General features: G+C 48.1%; 2 protein-coding genes across 3 annotated transcripts in view; both read right to left on the bottom strand.

Moving 5' to 3' along the window:
* Window positions 1-2325, bottom strand: part of slc23a1 (solute carrier family 23 member 1) — a 7884-nt gene extending 5559 nt beyond the window's left edge. The window contains exons 1-5 of the mRNA XM_085471273.1: window positions 2095-2325; window positions 1451-1612; window positions 691-848; window positions 522-610; window positions 377-444 (exon numbers count right to left, since the gene is read on the bottom strand). Of these exons, the coding sequence (XP_085327399.1) occupies window positions 377-444; window positions 522-610; window positions 691-848; window positions 1451-1612; window positions 2095-2112 (495 nt within the window). The 5' untranslated portion in view covers window positions 2113-2325. The remainder of the gene's footprint in view (window positions 1-376; window positions 445-521; window positions 611-690; window positions 849-1450; window positions 1613-2094) is intronic.
* A 1627-nt stretch (window positions 2326-3952) lies between these two features.
* Window positions 3953-11773, bottom strand: pwwp2a (PWWP domain containing 2A). Of its 2 annotated transcripts, XM_085471278.1 has the most exons (3): window positions 10860-11737; window positions 8775-10072; window positions 3953-4000 (listed from the first exon to the last, which is right to left on the bottom strand). In XM_085471278.1, exons 1-3 carry the CDS (start codon window positions 11693-11695, stop codon window positions 3990-3992), a joined length of 2145 nt encoding a protein of 714 aa, XP_085327404.1. In that variant the 5' UTR covers window positions 11696-11737; the 3' UTR covers window positions 3953-3989. The 2 variants fall into 2 exon arrangements, with proteins under 2 accessions (XP_085327404.1, XP_085327403.1); XM_085471277.1 differs by lacking the exon at window positions 3953-4000 and having other exon boundaries at window positions 7626-10072; window positions 10860-11773.
* Window positions 11774-17673: the final 5900 nt, after the last annotated feature.

The following is a 17673-nucleotide window of genomic DNA, read 5'->3' on the forward strand; positions in this document are numbered from 1 at the left end:
ACGAGGTGCTGCTACTGATGAGTCCTAGAGGACTCTGAAACAGGTGGTACCTGCAGGTGTGGCTCTGGGTTCTCAGGAAGTAAGTGCTTTAATTTCATAGCGAAGCCTGTGAAGTAAAATACATCCTGGATTTGTAGAAATGGTCCAAGACCAAGTGCAGAGTCCTCCTGAACAAGGTTCCACCTGATTCAGGGGTCTGACTTTAGCCAAAATCAGAAACTTTCTCTGAGCTGGAAGTTCACAGGATTCTGACAGACCAGCACTGTCCAGACTGCTGGTGTCTTCCAGGAACCAGTTCAGGTTTAGGTCTGGCCTCTCACCGTCCTCAACCCACTGTGCCCACTGGAAACTACCTGCTGAGGAGCAGTGATCGTACCTCTCTGATTCGAGGCTTCCAGATGTGTGAGGTGTTCAGGGGAAGACTCCAGTTCCCATAAATCTCCTCTGTAAAGGAAAAAACAAATCACATGAGAGCATGTTGTTTATTTACAAAAACCAGTAACAATCAGAGAGACTTCCACCTTCACTGGGACACCTCCACCTGTCCAGACTGAGGATTGCCTGAGCAGGAATGAGGAACGCAAACGCACTTGCCTGAAAGAGAGGAAGTCTACACACAAACACACATAACTGTCAGACTCCGCCCACTCGCCTGACTCCTTAAGTCTTACCTGACTCCCTCAGACTCACCTGACACCCACGGTGGTCTGGATGAGAGTCGTGATTCCAACAGTCGTGAAAATGGTTCCAATCAGCTGACTGATGGTGCTTTGGTCTCCACCAACACACATGGCCTCAGCCAGAAGAAACGGCACAGCCACTGTACCACTGAAGCACGTCAGGTAATGCTGCACAAGGTAAAGCAGGTAACATTCACCTGTTACAAACTTCAGACTGGAGTCAACAAGGTAGCTATCCTAAAAATTTTTCCTCTAACCACCACCAAACCTGCACCAGTGATCAAACTACAAACAACCCCATCCAGTATTCCAGTTTAAACCAGTTTAGAAACAGTTTTGCTTTCTTTCCTTTTTCTGGTTTCCTTTTCACTGAATGGTACAGCAAATAATTCAGTTGTGCTTTTGGCATAATGACAATAAAACATTCTTATTCTTACTGTTTAAACCAGTATAATCCCAGGTTAAACCCAGTAATCATTGTTTAAACCAGTATAATCCCAGTTAAACCCATTTTAAACCAGTATAACCCCAGGTTAAATCAGTATAATCACAGGTTAATCACAGTAATCCCAGTTTAAACCAGTATAGTCCCCGGTTAAACCAGTATAATCCCAGGTTAAACCCAGTAATCCCAAATTAAACCAGTATAACCCACGGTTAAACTAGTATAATACCAGTTTGAACCTAGTAATCCAGTCTAAATCAATAATTCATGTTGAAATGTCTTAATCCCACAGTAGTCACATTTTCTTCTGTAATTCCAGTCTCACCTGTAATCCCAGTAGAATACACAGGTACCATGGTGGGACATCTTCAATGGTGTAAATCATGTCTGACCCCACCCTCTGCGCATCCATTGGTTGCCTCTTTTTGCTCTCTTCTGTCCTTGGCAGGTTAGGTTTATTGGGTTTGTAGCCCCTCCCCTCATGACTCTGATTGGACAGACAGAAACACCTGGTTATCAGGTGCAGCAAACATCATGATTCACTTATTAACCATTATCGATTATATATTTGTTGCTATCATTAAACAGATGTCAGAAGTCAAAACAACACTAAAGAAGAAGAAAGAACAGAAGATGTCCTTTCTCTGCATATCACTCCAGGTCCCCACATGGAAGTCAAAGGAACACACACATGTTCTATCTGAGACAGGTCACAGTGACCCTGATTAACCTGTAGACACAAAAACACCCAGTAAATTAGTCTGAAAGGATCCAGGTGTTTCCAGGTGTGCGTCAGTACTTGTAGTTGTACGGAGGTCAGTTTACCACACCTGTTGTTTGTAGGTCAGTGCTCACTGTGTGTTATCACAGTTCAGTATACCCTTTCTTTAGCAAACCTGCCCTGCTATACTTGTCCTACACCCCACCTGCTAAACTCAGTAAAACAAAACTGATCAGTAATGACTTTACCTGAATGTCGGCTTCCATTTCACCTGTGGCTGTTTGACTTCGAGCAGCAAACAGAGAAAGAAAGTTCCGTTTTAGAGTCTCAGGTGAAAGTCCACACAGATTAACAGGAATTATTAACCATCACACACACACACGAGGACTCCTGTCTGTGTGAGAGCCCCGACCTGAGCATAAACCTGTCTGTGTGTGGACCCCCACCTGATTATACACCTGTCTGTGTGAGAGCCCCGACCTGATTATACACCTGTCTGTGTGTGGACCCCGACCTGATTATACACCTGTCTGTGTGTGGACACCCCCCCCCCCCCCCCCACCCCACCTGATTATACACCTGTCTGTGTGTGGACCCCGACCTGATTATACACCTGTCTGTGTGTGGACACCCCCCCCCCCCCACCCCACCTGATTATACACCTGTCTGTGTGTGGACCCCGACCTGAGCATAAACCTGTCTGTGTGTGGACCCCCACCTGATTATACACCTGTCTGTGTGAGAGCCCCGACCTGATTATAAACCATTCTGTGTGTGGACCCCAAACTGATAATAAACCTGCCTGTGTGTGGACACCCCCCCCCCCCCCACCTGATTATACACCTGTCTGTGTGTGGACCCCCACCTGATTACAGCCCAGACCTATAAAACTGGTCTGGCAGAAGACAAACAGAGTCATAGAACCACATGCACCCAGTATAAACAGTAAAACAAGCAGTATAACAAGTACGTTACTTAACATAACCAGTAACAACTGATAACTAGATATTCTTCAGCTAACGTATAGGTAAGACACCCAGTATAACCATTAATTATAACTACCTGTACAACTTCAGACTCACCTGTATAGCTGCTGCTGCTCAGCTGTAGGTTTGAATGTTTCACATTAATGGTAAATGGCCTGTATTTATATAGCGCTTTACTAGTCCCTAAGGACCCCAAAGCGCTTTACATATCCAGTCACCCACCCATTCACACACACATTCACACACTGGTGATGGCAGCTACATTGTAGCCACAGCCACCCTGGGGCGCACTGACAGAGGCGAGGCTGCCGGACACTGGCGCCACCGGGCCCTCTGACCACCACCAGTAGGCAACGGGTGAAGTGTCTTGCCCAAGGACACAACGACCGAGACTGTCTAAGCCGGGGCTCGAACCGGCAACCTTCCAATTACAAGGCGAACTCCTAACTCTTGAGCCACGATCGCTTGCATTGATGAAATGTGGCATTTACTTTGAAAAAAAAGGCACTTCCTGCAGATTGCGTCCAATAACCCAGTGAGAGCAGTTTGACACATGCAACCTTTTATTGCATCTTGTTTACAACTTTACAAGAAGAAGAATTTCCTGTTTGCATCATTTTAAAGACATAAAAACATGTGAGAAGCAAACTTCCAGGTAAAACACAGGTGTACCTGTGGTTGTCGTGGAGACGCTGTCACAGCATAACACTGTTTCCAATCAAAACTGAGCACACCACCTGTTACAGCTGCTATGTTAGCAGTGTCCATCTGCTTGCAGCCTCTGTGGCAAGCTAAGCTAACACATCTCTGCTTCAGGTGTGTGGAGGGGTGGAGCCTCAATGCCAGGTGAGTCTTCAAGAGGACAGTGCATTCACGTGCAGCAGTAAAGTCTGTAAATCTCGGTGACATCACTCCTTAAGCTACGAGCTGATTAGTTATTGGCTGATTGTGGAATGACAGCTGATTGGAGGACGCAAATTATAGCATTTAATGTCACTGATCCAAACCAGGTATCCATGGAAACGGGCAGTGTTCAGACCAGATCAATACATTTCTTATAAATATAAACTCTTTACTTAAATAATTATTGATTATTAATCATCTGTATCCATGTGACGATCCAATCACAGCGCAGGATACTCAGTGTCAGCAGCTCTTCAGCGTTGTGCTGCAGAGAGAGAGAGAGAGAGAGTATTGATTAGGATCACCTACTCAGACAGGGCAGCTCCCCTGTGATGTTAAGCAGGTGTTACACATCTGTGCTGATTGGCAACCAGCATGGACACGCCCGCCAAACGCTTTTAGCAGCGGTATCACATTCTCAGGTGATCAGGTGAGTGCCTGACACAGGAGATCATCAGCCTCACTGACCTGTGATACTTGCTACTGATTAACTATTCGGACAGAAGGCACTCGTTTTTGACTTCCTGTTAATAAACCTGGATTCACAAACAGGAAGTGACCTCATCGTTATGACCATTTTCACTTATTGCATGGATCAATATGTTAATGATCAGTGATTGGCTGAGTGGCACGTTAACGACATGTAGTGACTGAGAGTCACCTGCAGGTGGCGCCTCCTCGTTGTGGCGAGTCAGGCACAAAATGACAAATTTATTCCAGCAGAGCTGATCTCTGAGTAAAGTCACATCTGGATCTCGTGTTTTAGTCACAATAGCACAGAAAACACGTCCGAGGTGTAAAGTGAGGACATTTTAATAGAACTGTGGAGGCAGGACAGTCCGTGCGTCCCCGCTAACATCAGCCTGTGAGCCGAGGACAGCGGCTGGTCTGGTCTGAGGGTTCCAGCTGCTCAGCAGGCCTGATGCTGCAGCTGGACTCTTTGGATAGATGCAGTCGGCAGGTTAGCATCGTCCTGCTGTTTTTATTGTGAATAAAATATGAGTCCATGAGACTCTATTTAACTGACATTTTACTCAGAGAACTCTGGTTCTACATAAAAAAAACCAGTCCCGGTGTGTCTGTGGGAACCAGTTTTTACTGGTTAACCAGCTCTGGGCTTTAGATAATAGATAATAATGCAAATCATGTGATCAAACTGAGACAGGTGAGCTGAAACCTGCAGAGTCAGAGGACGTGGACACAGATGAAGAGTGACCCTACCTATGTTTTCTTTCAATCAAGAATAATGATTCAAATCAATAACAGTTATTAATCTCTGATAACAGCTAACACTAGCAACACACATCAGCTTGAGTAGCGGTTGTAGTTTTTGACAGGATCAGAAATAAGACCATCAGAGGGACGGCTCCGAGTGAGAGAAGCTGATGGTCTGAGCATGTGCAGAGGAGGGAGGGTGGAGGATGAAGGTGGAGCTGCAGGCAGGAGGAGGAGCTCAGAGGAGGATCATGGATGCAGTGAAGAAGGACATGCAGAGCGGCGGTGTGACAGAGGAGGTGGATGAGCCTCTTATCCTGTGAACTAAAGGAATTAACCACCACCACCTGACCAGCGAACCGACCAATCAGCCAGAGGCAGATTAGAAAACGAGAGGCAAATGTGGGCAGAGTCTAGGGGCACCTGAAGGACGAAGAATAATGAGGAGGAGATCAAAGAATCAGCTGATTAGTTTACCATAGTGTAGCCGGACCCACCTCTCCAGCATTTAGCCTGAGCCTGGCCTGTCACTCTGCTTATTGATCAGTGGTTTCGTCTGTTGATTGGTTGATTTATCAGTTTATTGATTGGAGTATCTGCTGTGGTCCCAAAGCTGACCCTGACCACACAGGTGTGTTTTTAAATGTGACTGTGGTTTTTCAACCTGCTGGCACCGTCTGTGGTGATGATGCGATACTGTTGGTTGTCATGGTGAAGCTAGGGGTCTGTGTTCTACCCTGGTCTGTGAGGGGTGGGTGCTGACTGACAGAAGACTGACACACTGTGACCCCTGACCTCTCCGGGAGCAGTGAGCGTCACAGATTTATCAGAACAGTGCCCTCTCACGGGGTCAAAGGTGGACGTGGCTTCAGTGACATCACCTGGCGGTCTCTGAAGTCCTGTCAGAGGCGTGCTCAGTGTCACCATCTTCATTTTTAAAACTGAACGGATGTGACACTGCTCGCTGATTGGCTAATGATTCGTCAATTACATTGTCTTAAAAGGCTGAAGGAAAGCAACTGGACTATTATTAATAATTTGTTACTATTATTAGCATCAATACTAATATTAAGATGATAGTGGATGAACAACCTGCCCAAGGGACCAGCCCCAGAGCTTTACACGCTTAAAGAAGTCCAGTCTCCTCCTTTGACGCTCTTACACCAACAGGAACCCGCCCAGCCACACGCCATCCACATCGTTAGCCAATGAGCTTTCCACAGATAATCCTTTTTAAACATAGTGATACTAACCCCCATAAACTGAGCCGGCAAGAGTTCACAGAGGTCAGAAAGCTGTTTACCCCCAGATGTAACGTCCTTAGCTGTTTCCAGGTCCAACCTCCGCTGCAGGTCCCAAAGTCAAACGAACACAGCAGCATCACTGAGAGTTACAAACTGTCTAAATTCTTTCCTCTGTAATAAAATCATCAGCATTGCTGCTTTACCAGGTGTAACAGTTAAGTTTAACGTCCATGAAAACAGAATGTATTAAATTTAACAGAGTTAGAAGTTAGCAGGAAGTTAGCTCGCTAGTTTCCACATAAACATAAAAAATAAAACGTACAGCTCTGCTATCACTTCCAACATAAATGAAGACAGAAAACTAAACAGCAGTGACGTTTGTAGGGTTACTGAAGTTGGGCTAGCTGCTATATAATGATGTGCTACGTGATCGCTAGCTACACAGCTATGTTAGCATGATAAACACAGTGAAACTGGAGGATGAGCGCTAACTTTTTTCCACTCAATGGGTCAGGAACAAATGCAATCGCATGGCAGGATGCTGTAAACAGACCAAACTTCAGTCAGGAGAACTGAGATAATCCATCCACAATACGAGGTTAGTCATTCATATACTGCTGCATGGGCTGCAGTTACATCAGAGGGGTTTAAACGGAGCTTTAGAATGAACAGCGGTAATAAAAATCGAGAGAGGCCGACAGTGATCACTGACTGTTTTTAGGGGCTTGTTCAGATTAAACAGAACAAAATACAAAGCACATTAAAAACACAACAGGCTTAATAAACGCAGAGGAGTTTGGACCCGGAGTTCATACATCACCACGTAAAGACCGGATAAGTGATGACGTATGAACCATGAATCGTTTTGTAACCATGGCTGTCACCATCAGGTGGGCTCCAGAAGAAACGCGGGTTGAAGAACTTCGTCGCTGACGTTGTTTTTCAGTGGCGGAGCTCAGTGATTGGATGCTACAGGTAACTGTGCCGACCTCTCAAACACTGACCCAGACCAGAACCAGGACGCCGATCAGCTTTATCTACACTGAGTCTGACTGATAACAGCTGATGGTAATAACACGTGAGGACGCTGTGTTCACCTGCTGCTACCTGCTTCACCAGCCGGGCTGGTCCAGCCTCAGGTTTGATCTAGAGGCACCTGCGACGAAGCTAACGGACCTGAGCGGCACACTCACTGGAACAAGGGCGTTTAGGATATCAGTCCTGGATTTTTGTTTCAGGGTCTGCGGGATCTGTGAACTAAAGGAATTAACCACCACCACCTGACCGGCGAACGGACCAATCAGCCACAAGAGGCAAATGTGGGAGCAGCTGTGGAGACCCGTTTACCAAACATCTGTTTGCAGGTGAGAAAGTCCAAGGTCTCCGCCAGAGAAACACCACAGAAGAAGAGTGGAAATGATGAGGCGAAGGTCAGAGAAGTTTGAGCGTTTATTCAGATTCAAACAGGAAGCAACACATGTACACACTGTTCCCGTTATTTTGTCCAGCAGGACTCTCTGATCTGCAAACAGACGGTAAACAGTCTGACAGCAGAGAACCTTCATCACCATCATCACCATCATCATCATCATCATCATCAGAGAGCGTTGGGCCGCCCGAGCAGCCCGGGGCCTCGAACGCACCGTCCTGACAGCGGCTCAGCACGGCCACGTCTGGGGCCCCGGGCTGTGGGTTGGACCTCACTTTGTTCACAGTTTATTCAATTCTGTACGGAAACGAAGTTTCTAGAAAAAAAAACAAGTTTTCAGTCTATTTTATCAACAGGAAGTGACATCACACCGCCAGCCACTCAGATCAGTCAATCACTACGAGGAACTTAATTAGTGTTTATTAATACTGTGACATCATCGCTCTGTCAGCCAACCATCAGGCTAAATTATCTACATAACATTTCCCACGGTGCGGAAAACTGAAACGCCGCCAGTGACTGAAGATAGCCCCGCCCCTGACAGATCCCCCTCCCCCCATAAATGTGAAACACACTCATCATTGTCCATCAGTCATTTTTAGCTCCTCCCACCTCCTCTAAAAGGGCGGGGCCTGTCTGAAAGGGGTGGGCAGTGAGGATGGGGCGAGTGGGCGGCGGCCGATGCTACGTCTCAAACTGGGTAAGCAGCGCCCGCACCTCCGGTGTGAGCTGCTTGGCAGCGCTGGCGGCCTCAGCGATGGCGCGGCGGTACGGGCCCTTCCGCTTCCTGTCGAAACGCGACTGGAACGTCTCCAGGAAGGGCGACAGCTGTGCGAGCGGCAGGAAGGACGTGGTGGGCGAGCCGAACCACGACACACGCGCCTCCTGCTGCACCGCCAGCCCCGTATCGCCACGCCGCGACACCGTAATGCCGAGCACGCGCGCCGGCCACCACGGGAAGCCGTAGATCTTCGCCCACACAATATCGCCGACGCACACGGTGCGGCCGTCCGGGAGCGGACATTTTGAAACGGCCTTGGAGAAGACGGAGGATGACGATGACGAGGAGGAGGAGGAAGACGACGTGGAAGACTTACGGCGCCTCTTCAGGTCGTTGCCCTCCTCCCCAACGCCACACTGCACTTCCTCACCATTAGCTCTGAGGGGAGGGCCAGTTGGCGGAGAGGAGGGTGGGCACCGTGGAGCTGAGGAGGGGGAGTTATGGGAGGGAGAAGAGGAAGAGGGAGGATCTCCGGGTGGGGGGAGTTCAAAATTGTCTGTGGAGCTACACTCTGAGGGGGTGGAGTCTAGAGAAGAGGAGGAGGGAGGACCTCCTACTCTCCCCTCAGACGCTGCCTGCATCTCCGCGGCAACGCTTCCCATACAGGATGGCGTTGGGGGAGGAGCAGTTACTTGAAGTGGGGGCGTGGCTGTGGATGGGTTGGGTGTTGAGGCGGGGCTTAGTTCTGGTTTGGGAGGTGATGAGCGAGCGCTGAGTTTGGGCGGGGACGAGGAGGAGGAGGAGCTCTGTGCCTGGCTGTCGTCGGTACGATACCTTTGGGGTTTGAGGCGCATTCTGGGTGGAAGCGGCGTGCTGGCGGCAGCGCTGAGGTGCTGCAGGCGCCGGGTGAAGTGGACCTTCTGGTTGTGGTTCTGCAGGGTGGCGGCTCGGGTCACAGCCTTGGGGCGGTCCTGGTCCTGGTCTTTGTGCCGGCGCGGCGGCGGCGTTTGCGAGCTCCTCACCAACGTCTTGAGCACCTGCCGCGCCTTGGAGCGGTCAGCTGACCCTTTGGTCAGAACCTTCTTAGAGTTCAGCTTCAGGCGCATGCGGCTCGAGGTCGCCGAGGATGAGGGTGAGGCCACTCCCCTCAAAACGCGGCGGGAAGAGGATTGTGACGAAGATGACACACGTATCCCTGATGACGAGCGCCGGTCGGCAGCCGGGGGCCGTCCTTTGTCGTCACTCCTCAGACGCTTGACCTCAGCAGAGATCGGTCCTTCTGCTACCTTCCGCCGCCGCGAAGTCTCGTCGCCCCTCAGGTCCACCGGCCCCCGCCGTGTCTCCCGGTGCCCGCCTGACGCCACCACCCCTTTGCATTTGTCGCAGAGTACCTGTCGGGGGCGGAGCTTGATGGCGTTCATGATGGAAGTGGGCTCTTCGCAGCGGTAGCGCCTCTTTGGCCGTTTAATCTTGCGCGGCGGCGGCTGAGGTAAGGCCTGGTTGTAGGTGTCCCTGATGAACAAAGGAGGTGGGTACGGTGCCCCCTCCTGAAACAGCGGTGGCGGTTTAGAGGTGCAGTCCTGAGGAGGGGGCGGAGCAGCGTTCTCTTCCTTTTTGATGGCCGGAAAGTCGTTGCTAACCGGCAGTGGCTGCTGGAGAGACGTGGGAGGTCGACTCCGGTCGTCCCGGCGTGGGAACACGGTGATGGGAATCCCGTACGGACCGAACCTGGAAGCAAACATGGCGAGCATGAGACTCTGATGCAGCCAGCGCATCACATATGGAAAACACCCGGCAGTAATCGGTCACATGTGTAATTACTGCTCGTACACATGCAGTACTGTGCAAAAGTCGTGAGTCACCCTCATTTCCTCATATTCAGACCCCGCCCCCCCAGTGTTGAGTAAGAATAAACAAACAGTAACTGACAACAATGATTTTTAAGTAATGATGCAGACAAATCTCTGCAGCACAACGCTCAGCAAAACGCAACGAAAAGTGATTCAAGACTTTTGCACAACGAAAACAACACTGTATGTGTTTATACATAAGAAACCACTGTGAAAACACCACTGTGTAACTGTGTATCTGTGGCTATGAAGGTTATGGGTGGGTGATTATGCATCAGGTCTGTGTTTTATCACCTGGTGACCTGTCTTAGTCTCCCCCCCCCCCACTGAGCAGCAGAGCGCTGTAAAGACACTCTCATTCTTGCTTCTGTCCTATATCCATCACCAACCAGGTCAAAGGTCAGCAGGTAATGATGCTCAGGTGTGTCTGGCTAACACTGCAGCCTAATCAATCCCCGCAGCCGTTTAACGAGGAGCAGGACGCTCCTGCAGGGCTGTTTACCTGACCAATAACCTGTTCATACAGGTGAGCTGGACACATTTAAATCCTTAAAACAATGACAAATAGAAATACTAATCATTTTTGATTGTTTCTAAACTACCTCATAGTTCAGGATCAATCACTAATCAATCACATCCATCCTCTGCTGCTAATAAAGTTTCACCTTTTTGAAACGTCCATCAGGACCCCGGAGAACACCTTCTCTCCCAGCCGGAAAGACACCACCAGCGCGTCATCGATGACGTGGTCCAGGCAGACACGAACCTCGGACCCGAGACTGAGGTCCAGCACAGAGTCAGCTACGACTCGATCCTCGGCGGCAGGCTCGGTCAGCAGCCGCCGTTTCGGTGAGCGGCAGGGCGGGGAAGAATCCCTCGGGCCTCGGGCAGCCAGCTCCTCGGGCCCCGCTGGGTCCGGGTCCGGACCGTCCGCCGTCTCGTCCAGCACAGTGTCCGTCGCGGGCCTCCGCTCCGCCTGCTCCAGGCTCGTGTAACCCCGGCCCGCGGTCTCGGCTCGGTCCGTGGTCTCGTTGGTGGTGGGTTCGGCAGGTTCGGCCAGAGACAGGCCGGCCTCGGTGACGGGCGGCGCGGCCGGGAATGAGTGCAAGAACACGGCTGAGGGCTGCGGGTCCGGGCCGCGGTACGCCTCCTGCGCAGACACGTCTCCGCCGCCCTCCGGGTCCGCGGGCAGTCCGGGGGAGAAGCGGTCCGCGTTGACCCGCTCCGGCGGCCCGGAGCCGCTAGCTTCGTCGCTCTCCGGATGCGCGTTTCCCGCCGCGGGCTCCAGCTCCGGCCTGACATGGCGGCCCTCCGCGTCCCCTCCGTCCTCCGCCCGCATCGCGCCTAGGTCCAATGCCGGCCCGGTCTCCTGCAGTCCCTCGCACTCCGATCGGGCTCCCGGGAGACCCGGTCCCGCCGGGCCCTGCGCTGGCGGGCCCTCGTCGGTCGCTGTTGTTGTCGGAACCGCCGCAGCTCCTGGCTCTGCAGCCACGGCCGCCATTTTCTTCCGCTGTGCTGCCGAGCGGAGCGGAGCCCCTCCCTCCCGCAACACAGGCCAACGGCGCAGGCGCACCGCCATTCGCCGACACCCCTGTCAATCAAATGGGACGGGGCAAAACTTCGTCTCTGATTGGCTGATTATGTCAGAGCGTGGTAAGGCTGTCAGAGGCCGCCAGGGGGCGTATCTTTGACGAAACAAAAACATGAGGAATAACCAACGCAGAGCGGATCGATGTGTGACCACAGAGGCAGAAAAAGGAGCAGAGACAGCATCACGGAGGTGTCAGTAATCACAACACCGAAACCTGTGATCGACAAGCACCTGATCAGCGGGCTCTCTGCTCTGCGTCAGTGGCAAACATGACCGTATAGGATCACATCAAACACATTCCTATACTTTAAAGCTCTGAACAACAAGTAGCCCTATACGTTTCTGAGGGTAAACGTCTGCCCTCTCTGAAATAAAACTTTCTGTTTGTACGTCCGGAGCCAATCACAGCCCTGATCTAAACACAGTAATCTGCTTTCATGATCCTGAATAACAGCGCCACCGCGTGGCTGCTCAAAGTCTCCCTGAATGCTTGAAAACACAATCACGAACTCTTCAACCTTCCTCCAGCTGTCTCTATACTAAAACTGACGTTTCCTGCCTTTTGTGACTTTATATGACTTCTTTGTTCTACTGTGAGTGAAAAAGAAGTTTACCAGACTCTGTTGTTATTTACATTTTGATTCAATTCAGTGAAACTTTATTTATATAGAACCAAATAACCACAGCAGTTGGCTGAGAGTGCTTTATACTGTGGGGTAAAGACACAGAGTAACCCCAACCATCATACAAGCCCCTGTGAGCGACTGTCGGATTAAACAGATTCATATTAAGTGAAACTAACATGAGAGCGTGAAGAAGACACACTCTGAGCATCACACACTGTGACAGTTTCACACTAGGACCGTTGATGTGAAGTCTGTCAGATAACCTTTGGTCCTAAATGACTGTAACATTTATCTTTCGGGGTCAATTCTACTCAGTTTAGTGTTAAAATTAACAATGAAATATGTGAAAATATTACATATTGACACTGTTCCGAGTAATCTGATTACACGTTGCTTGTCTTGTGTTTCTATGGTGTATTGATAGTCATGTGCTTTTGTGCTGAGGTGTTTTTTCTGTTATCAAACTGTTCTCCCACTAGGAGCTCAGTCTGAGTGGAGTTTTTTTTCTCCTCCTCTTACCTCATGTAGTGTATTTTCGTTGTTTTTTCCTATCAGCCTACCTTCTGACATGTCTGCCCAATGTGATGTTTGTGTAAAGTTGGTCAGAAGGTTCCTTTGTAAGTGCGCATGCGCCATTAGCGTGCTGCCTGCTGTAACCCTAATTTCCCTCGGGATGAATAAAGTATTCTGATTCTGATTCTTTAATACTTCATTTTTATTTCTCTGGGGTGTCAAGTTTTCATATTGATCCTGTGATAAATCTGTGCTCTAACCCAGCGGTCCCCAACCCCCGGGCCTCAGACCGGTACCGGTCCATGAGTCGTTTGGTACCGGGCCGCGAGAGTTGAGGCTCAGGTGTGAAATATGTGGTTTTCAGGGTTTTTAATCGGTTTTCAGCGTTATTTTGTTATCGTTTTTATCGTTAACTCGGTTTTCCTGGGTCTTTTCACGTGTGTTATGAATAAATCTTCTTTTTTTCGGTACCGGTACTAGTTTTATTTTGTTGTATTTATCCGCGACACCTTAAAGGCCGGTCCGTGAAAATATTGTCGGGCATAAACCGGTCCGTGGCGCAAAAAAGGTTGGAGACCGCTGCTCTAACCTATATGATGGAAGGAAACCCAAAGCTACAGGTTACAGTAGCAGCATTTATCGTGTCATCTAATGAACAAAGCAGTAATTTAGCTGTTAAAACTATGCCATTGGACATGTGGAAATAATATTATGTCAGCAGCATTTAGAATAAATACATAGATAACATTTAAAAGGTGAAACTGAATGAAAAGATAAACATCTGAACTGTTAGAAACAGTCAGCATGTAGCTACTCGACAATATCTTTAAACTGATGAGTATATGCTGCTAACATGTTCTCACACGACATTAGTGAAACTATAAAGAGCTATTTAGTGGAAAAATACCTATTAAACGATGTTACCAGTATGGGAATGTTAACTTACCTGACTGTGACACCTCACCAGGGAAAAGTCCACGTGGGTCACAGCTCTGAGCCTGCCCACACCTGTAGACTGGTACTAATCATAATACTGTGTGGAATTAAATCTTCACTTTACACTGACTTTTAACTCCACTATTAGAGCTGATTTACTCCTGAGTTTTAAGTGCTCTATCGAGGTTAAAATAGGTTTCCTCTAAAATACTGACATTCCATTTTTTACTGTGTAGGAAGACCCCAGTAGCCTAGAGCTACTGCAGCATAACTAAAGGAGGATTCAGGGTCACCTGATCCAGCCCTAACTATATGCTTTAGCAAAAAGGAAAGTTTGAAGCCCAATTTTAAATGTAGAGATAGTGTCTGTCTCCTGAATCCAAACTTATGTTATGCCTCCTGATGATACTGCCTAGGGTAAGCATGTATAATGTAAACAGAATTGGTCCTAGCACTGAACCCTGTGGAACTCCATAATTAACCTCAGTGTGTGAAGAGGACTCTCCATTTACATGCACAAACTGGAGTCTATTAGATAGATATGATACAAACCACTGCAGTGCAGTACCTGTAATACCTACAGCATGTTCTAATCGCGCTAATAGGATATTATGGTCAACACTCCAAAGGTTGATTCTGTTCATCTGGACGTAGCGTTTTCAGTGGGAGAAACGTTTCGTCACTCATCTAGGTGACTTCTTCAGTCTCAGTTGACTGCAGGGTTCCAATCTTATAAACAGTACATTTCCAAAATTACTGAAACCAGCCCCACTGATGGAACAATGGGCTGGGAGGTCAGTTCCTTGATCATTAGTATGCAAATTCTCATGACCATTGATCAACAACCACTGATCAATGGCCATGAGTACCATTCACCCACAATAATTATTTTATCTGAGCTGAGCACTAAATCAGATAAAAAGTCTGAGAAATCAGACAGAGACTGTGTAAGGCCCAGGTGAACAATAAATGATAACGAATAAGACTGGTTTTTGAGTTTTACAGCTGGGATGGACAAGGCTAAGCATCAGGCTTTCAAATGAGTTAAACGTCTGTCTGGGTGTTTGGTTGATTGATAGGCTGGTGTGGAATTATTCAATTCAGTTTTATTTACACAGCGCCAAACCCCACAACAGTCGCCTCAAGACGCTTTATATTGTAAGGTAGACCCTACAATAACACATACAGAGAAAAACCCAACAATCATATGACCCCCTATGAGCAGCACTTTGGCGACAGTGGGAAGGAAAAACTCCCTTTTAACAGGAAGAAACCTCCAGCAGAACCAGGCTCAGGGAGGGGCGGGGCCATCTGCTGTGATTGGTTGGGGTGAGAGAAGGAAGACAGGATACAGACATGCTGTGGAAGAGAGACAGAGGTTAATAACAGATATGATTCAGTGCAGAGAGGTCTGTTAACACATAGTGAGTGAATAAGAAACACCCAGTGCATCATGGGAATCCCCAGCAGCCTACGTCTATTGCAGCATAACTAAGCGAGGATTCAGGGTCACCTGGTCCAGCCCTAACTATATGCTTTAGCAAAAATGGTAAATGGCCTGTATTTATATAGCGCTTTACACATCCAGTCACCCACCAATTCACACACTGGTGATGGCAGCTACATTGTAGCCACAGCCACCCTGGGGCGCACTGACAGAGGCGAGGCTGCCGGACACTGGCGCCACCGGGCCCTCTGACCACCACCAGTAGGCAACGGGTGAAGTGTCTTGCCCAAGGACACAACGACCGAGACTGTCCAAGCCGGGGCTCGAACCGGCAACCTTCCGATTACAAGGCGAACTCCTAACTCTTGAGCCACGATCGCCCTTTCAAAGGAAAGTTTGAAGCCTAATCTTGAAAGTAGAGATAGTGTCTGTCTCCTGAATCCAAACTGGAAGCTGGTTCCACAGAAGAGGGGCCTGAAAACTGAAGGCTCTGCCTCCCATTCTACTTTTAAATACTCTAGGAACAACAAGTAGGCCTGCAGAGCGAGAGCGAAGTGCTCTAATAGGGTGATATGGTACTACAAGGTCATTAAGATAAGATGGGGCCTGATTATTTAAGACCTTGTATGTGAGGAGCAGGATTTTGAATTCTGGATTTAACAGGAAGCCAAAACAGGAGAAATCTGCTCTCTTTCTAGTCCCTGTCAGGACTAGAATCGATTCTCACATTAAAATATCGATATTTTAGTAATTTAGGGTAAATTTGTAGTTTATCATTAACAGGAACACAGTGGAAAGAACCTATTTCATTCGGATTGTCTACATTGGAAGGAACTACTTCCTCTTCCGCCTTTCATAGACATGTGCGAAATGTATAAATGTGTCGCAGCCCCTTGGTGTGCGCACTCACAACAATGGCTGAGCGTAAATGGAGTCATGTGCGGACGTATTTTACATCCACAAACGTAGTTTGTGATACATGTGGCAAGAAAGTGAGATGTTGTGGCAACACCACAAATTTGTCAGACACAGAGTAAATCATATCACAGAATATGACGAGCTTATGTTGAGGCGAACTGAAGAGGAGGAGAAGGACAGGTGCTGCTGGGGCGAGACAGACGTCTCTCACGGAGTCCTTTAGTGCTGCAGGCAGGCAAGGTGTTCAAATAGGCACAACTTCAGGTTTTTTATTTCTATATGATGAACTTTGCATTATTAAGTGATAAGAACAAGTAATCTGATGTCCTGTAATCATTATGATGGTATAATTTGAGATACAATAACTAAAATAAGTTTTTGTACAAAGTATCGGTATCGGATCAGTATCGTCGATGCCACCCTGAATATTACTTGGTATCGGATCAGAAAAGAAATCAGTGGTATCGCACATCACTACCGGTCTCCCTGTTGGAGCTCAGTCTGGGGGGAGTTATTTTTTCTCCTTATCTTTCCTCGTGTGGTGCATTTTCCATTGTTATACCTCTCTGACCTGTCTTCCCCATGTGATGTTTTGTGTCATGTATGTGTGTATGTGTGGTCGGAGGGTAAGATGGCGCCGCCATTGCGTGCAATAGGTCGGCAGCCTCATGAAATTATGGCTAATTATGAAATTTCCCCTTGCGGGACTAATAAAGGTATCTTATCTTATCTTTATCAACCCTAAGCTTTTAAAACAGCTGCAGACAAGTCTGAAAGTAATCTGATTACATTCGATTATGATTTCACACATTGAGATTCAGCCAGTACACTTTTAAAAGGTACAGTTTGAACCTGACCACCTGACTCAGTCTCAGGGGGTCTGACCAACACCTCCACCACCCTCATCACCTGCCTGTTGCACACTTTTCAGGGGTGTTTTGTCCAGTCAGGTTAAACTCAATGAATGTCACGGTTTGACGTCTTCATGGACACTTTGCTCTTTGTTTACCTGTTGCCATGCTGACCTGTGCTATCACAGCTCCACTGATGATGGCTTTTGTGGTTGTAGCTCAGGAAGTAGAGCAGGTCATCAACTAATTAGGAGGTTTGTGTGTTGATCTTTGATTGCTCAAGTCTGCATGCCAAATATCTTTGGGCAAGATCCTAACCCCGGGTTTCTCTGCGATGGATGCATCACAGTGTCACTGTTACATAGAGAACACGTAAGCATAGAAAAAGAGCTTGAGGTTGAATAAGTTGAATAAAGCTTCTTACACTATATAAGAACCACTTCCATTTCCAAATTAGTTTAGCTCAGGTGAGCAGTCAGAGTGGATCAAATGGATCTTTTTTTGCCCTGTAGTAAAAACTTTATCTTACCCAGCAGTGCTGGTGTACAAAGCTGGCAGCTTTCTTCCTGAGTGCCAGCTAATCAATATTCTTATATT

This window comes from Copadichromis virginalis, linkage group LG10, assembly GCF_057382275.1.
Source record: "Copadichromis virginalis isolate Kocher_CV1m ecotype Utaka linkage group LG10, C_Virginalis_male_GT1.1, whole genome shotgun sequence".
Lineage (NCBI taxonomy): Eukaryota > Metazoa > Chordata > Actinopteri > Cichliformes > Cichlidae > Copadichromis > Copadichromis virginalis.

Bases quoted from the DNA above. Each gene is read 5' to 3' on its own strand.
- pwwp2a (XM_085471277.1), bottom strand. From the start codon at position 11,773: ATGGCGGTGCGCCTGCGCCGTTGGCCTGTGTTGCGGGAGGGAGGGGCT. The intron at 10,073-10,859 runs GTGAAACTTTAT...GTTTGCTTCCAG, and splicing joins CTGATGGACGTTTCAAAAAG to GTTCGGTCCGTACGGGATTC.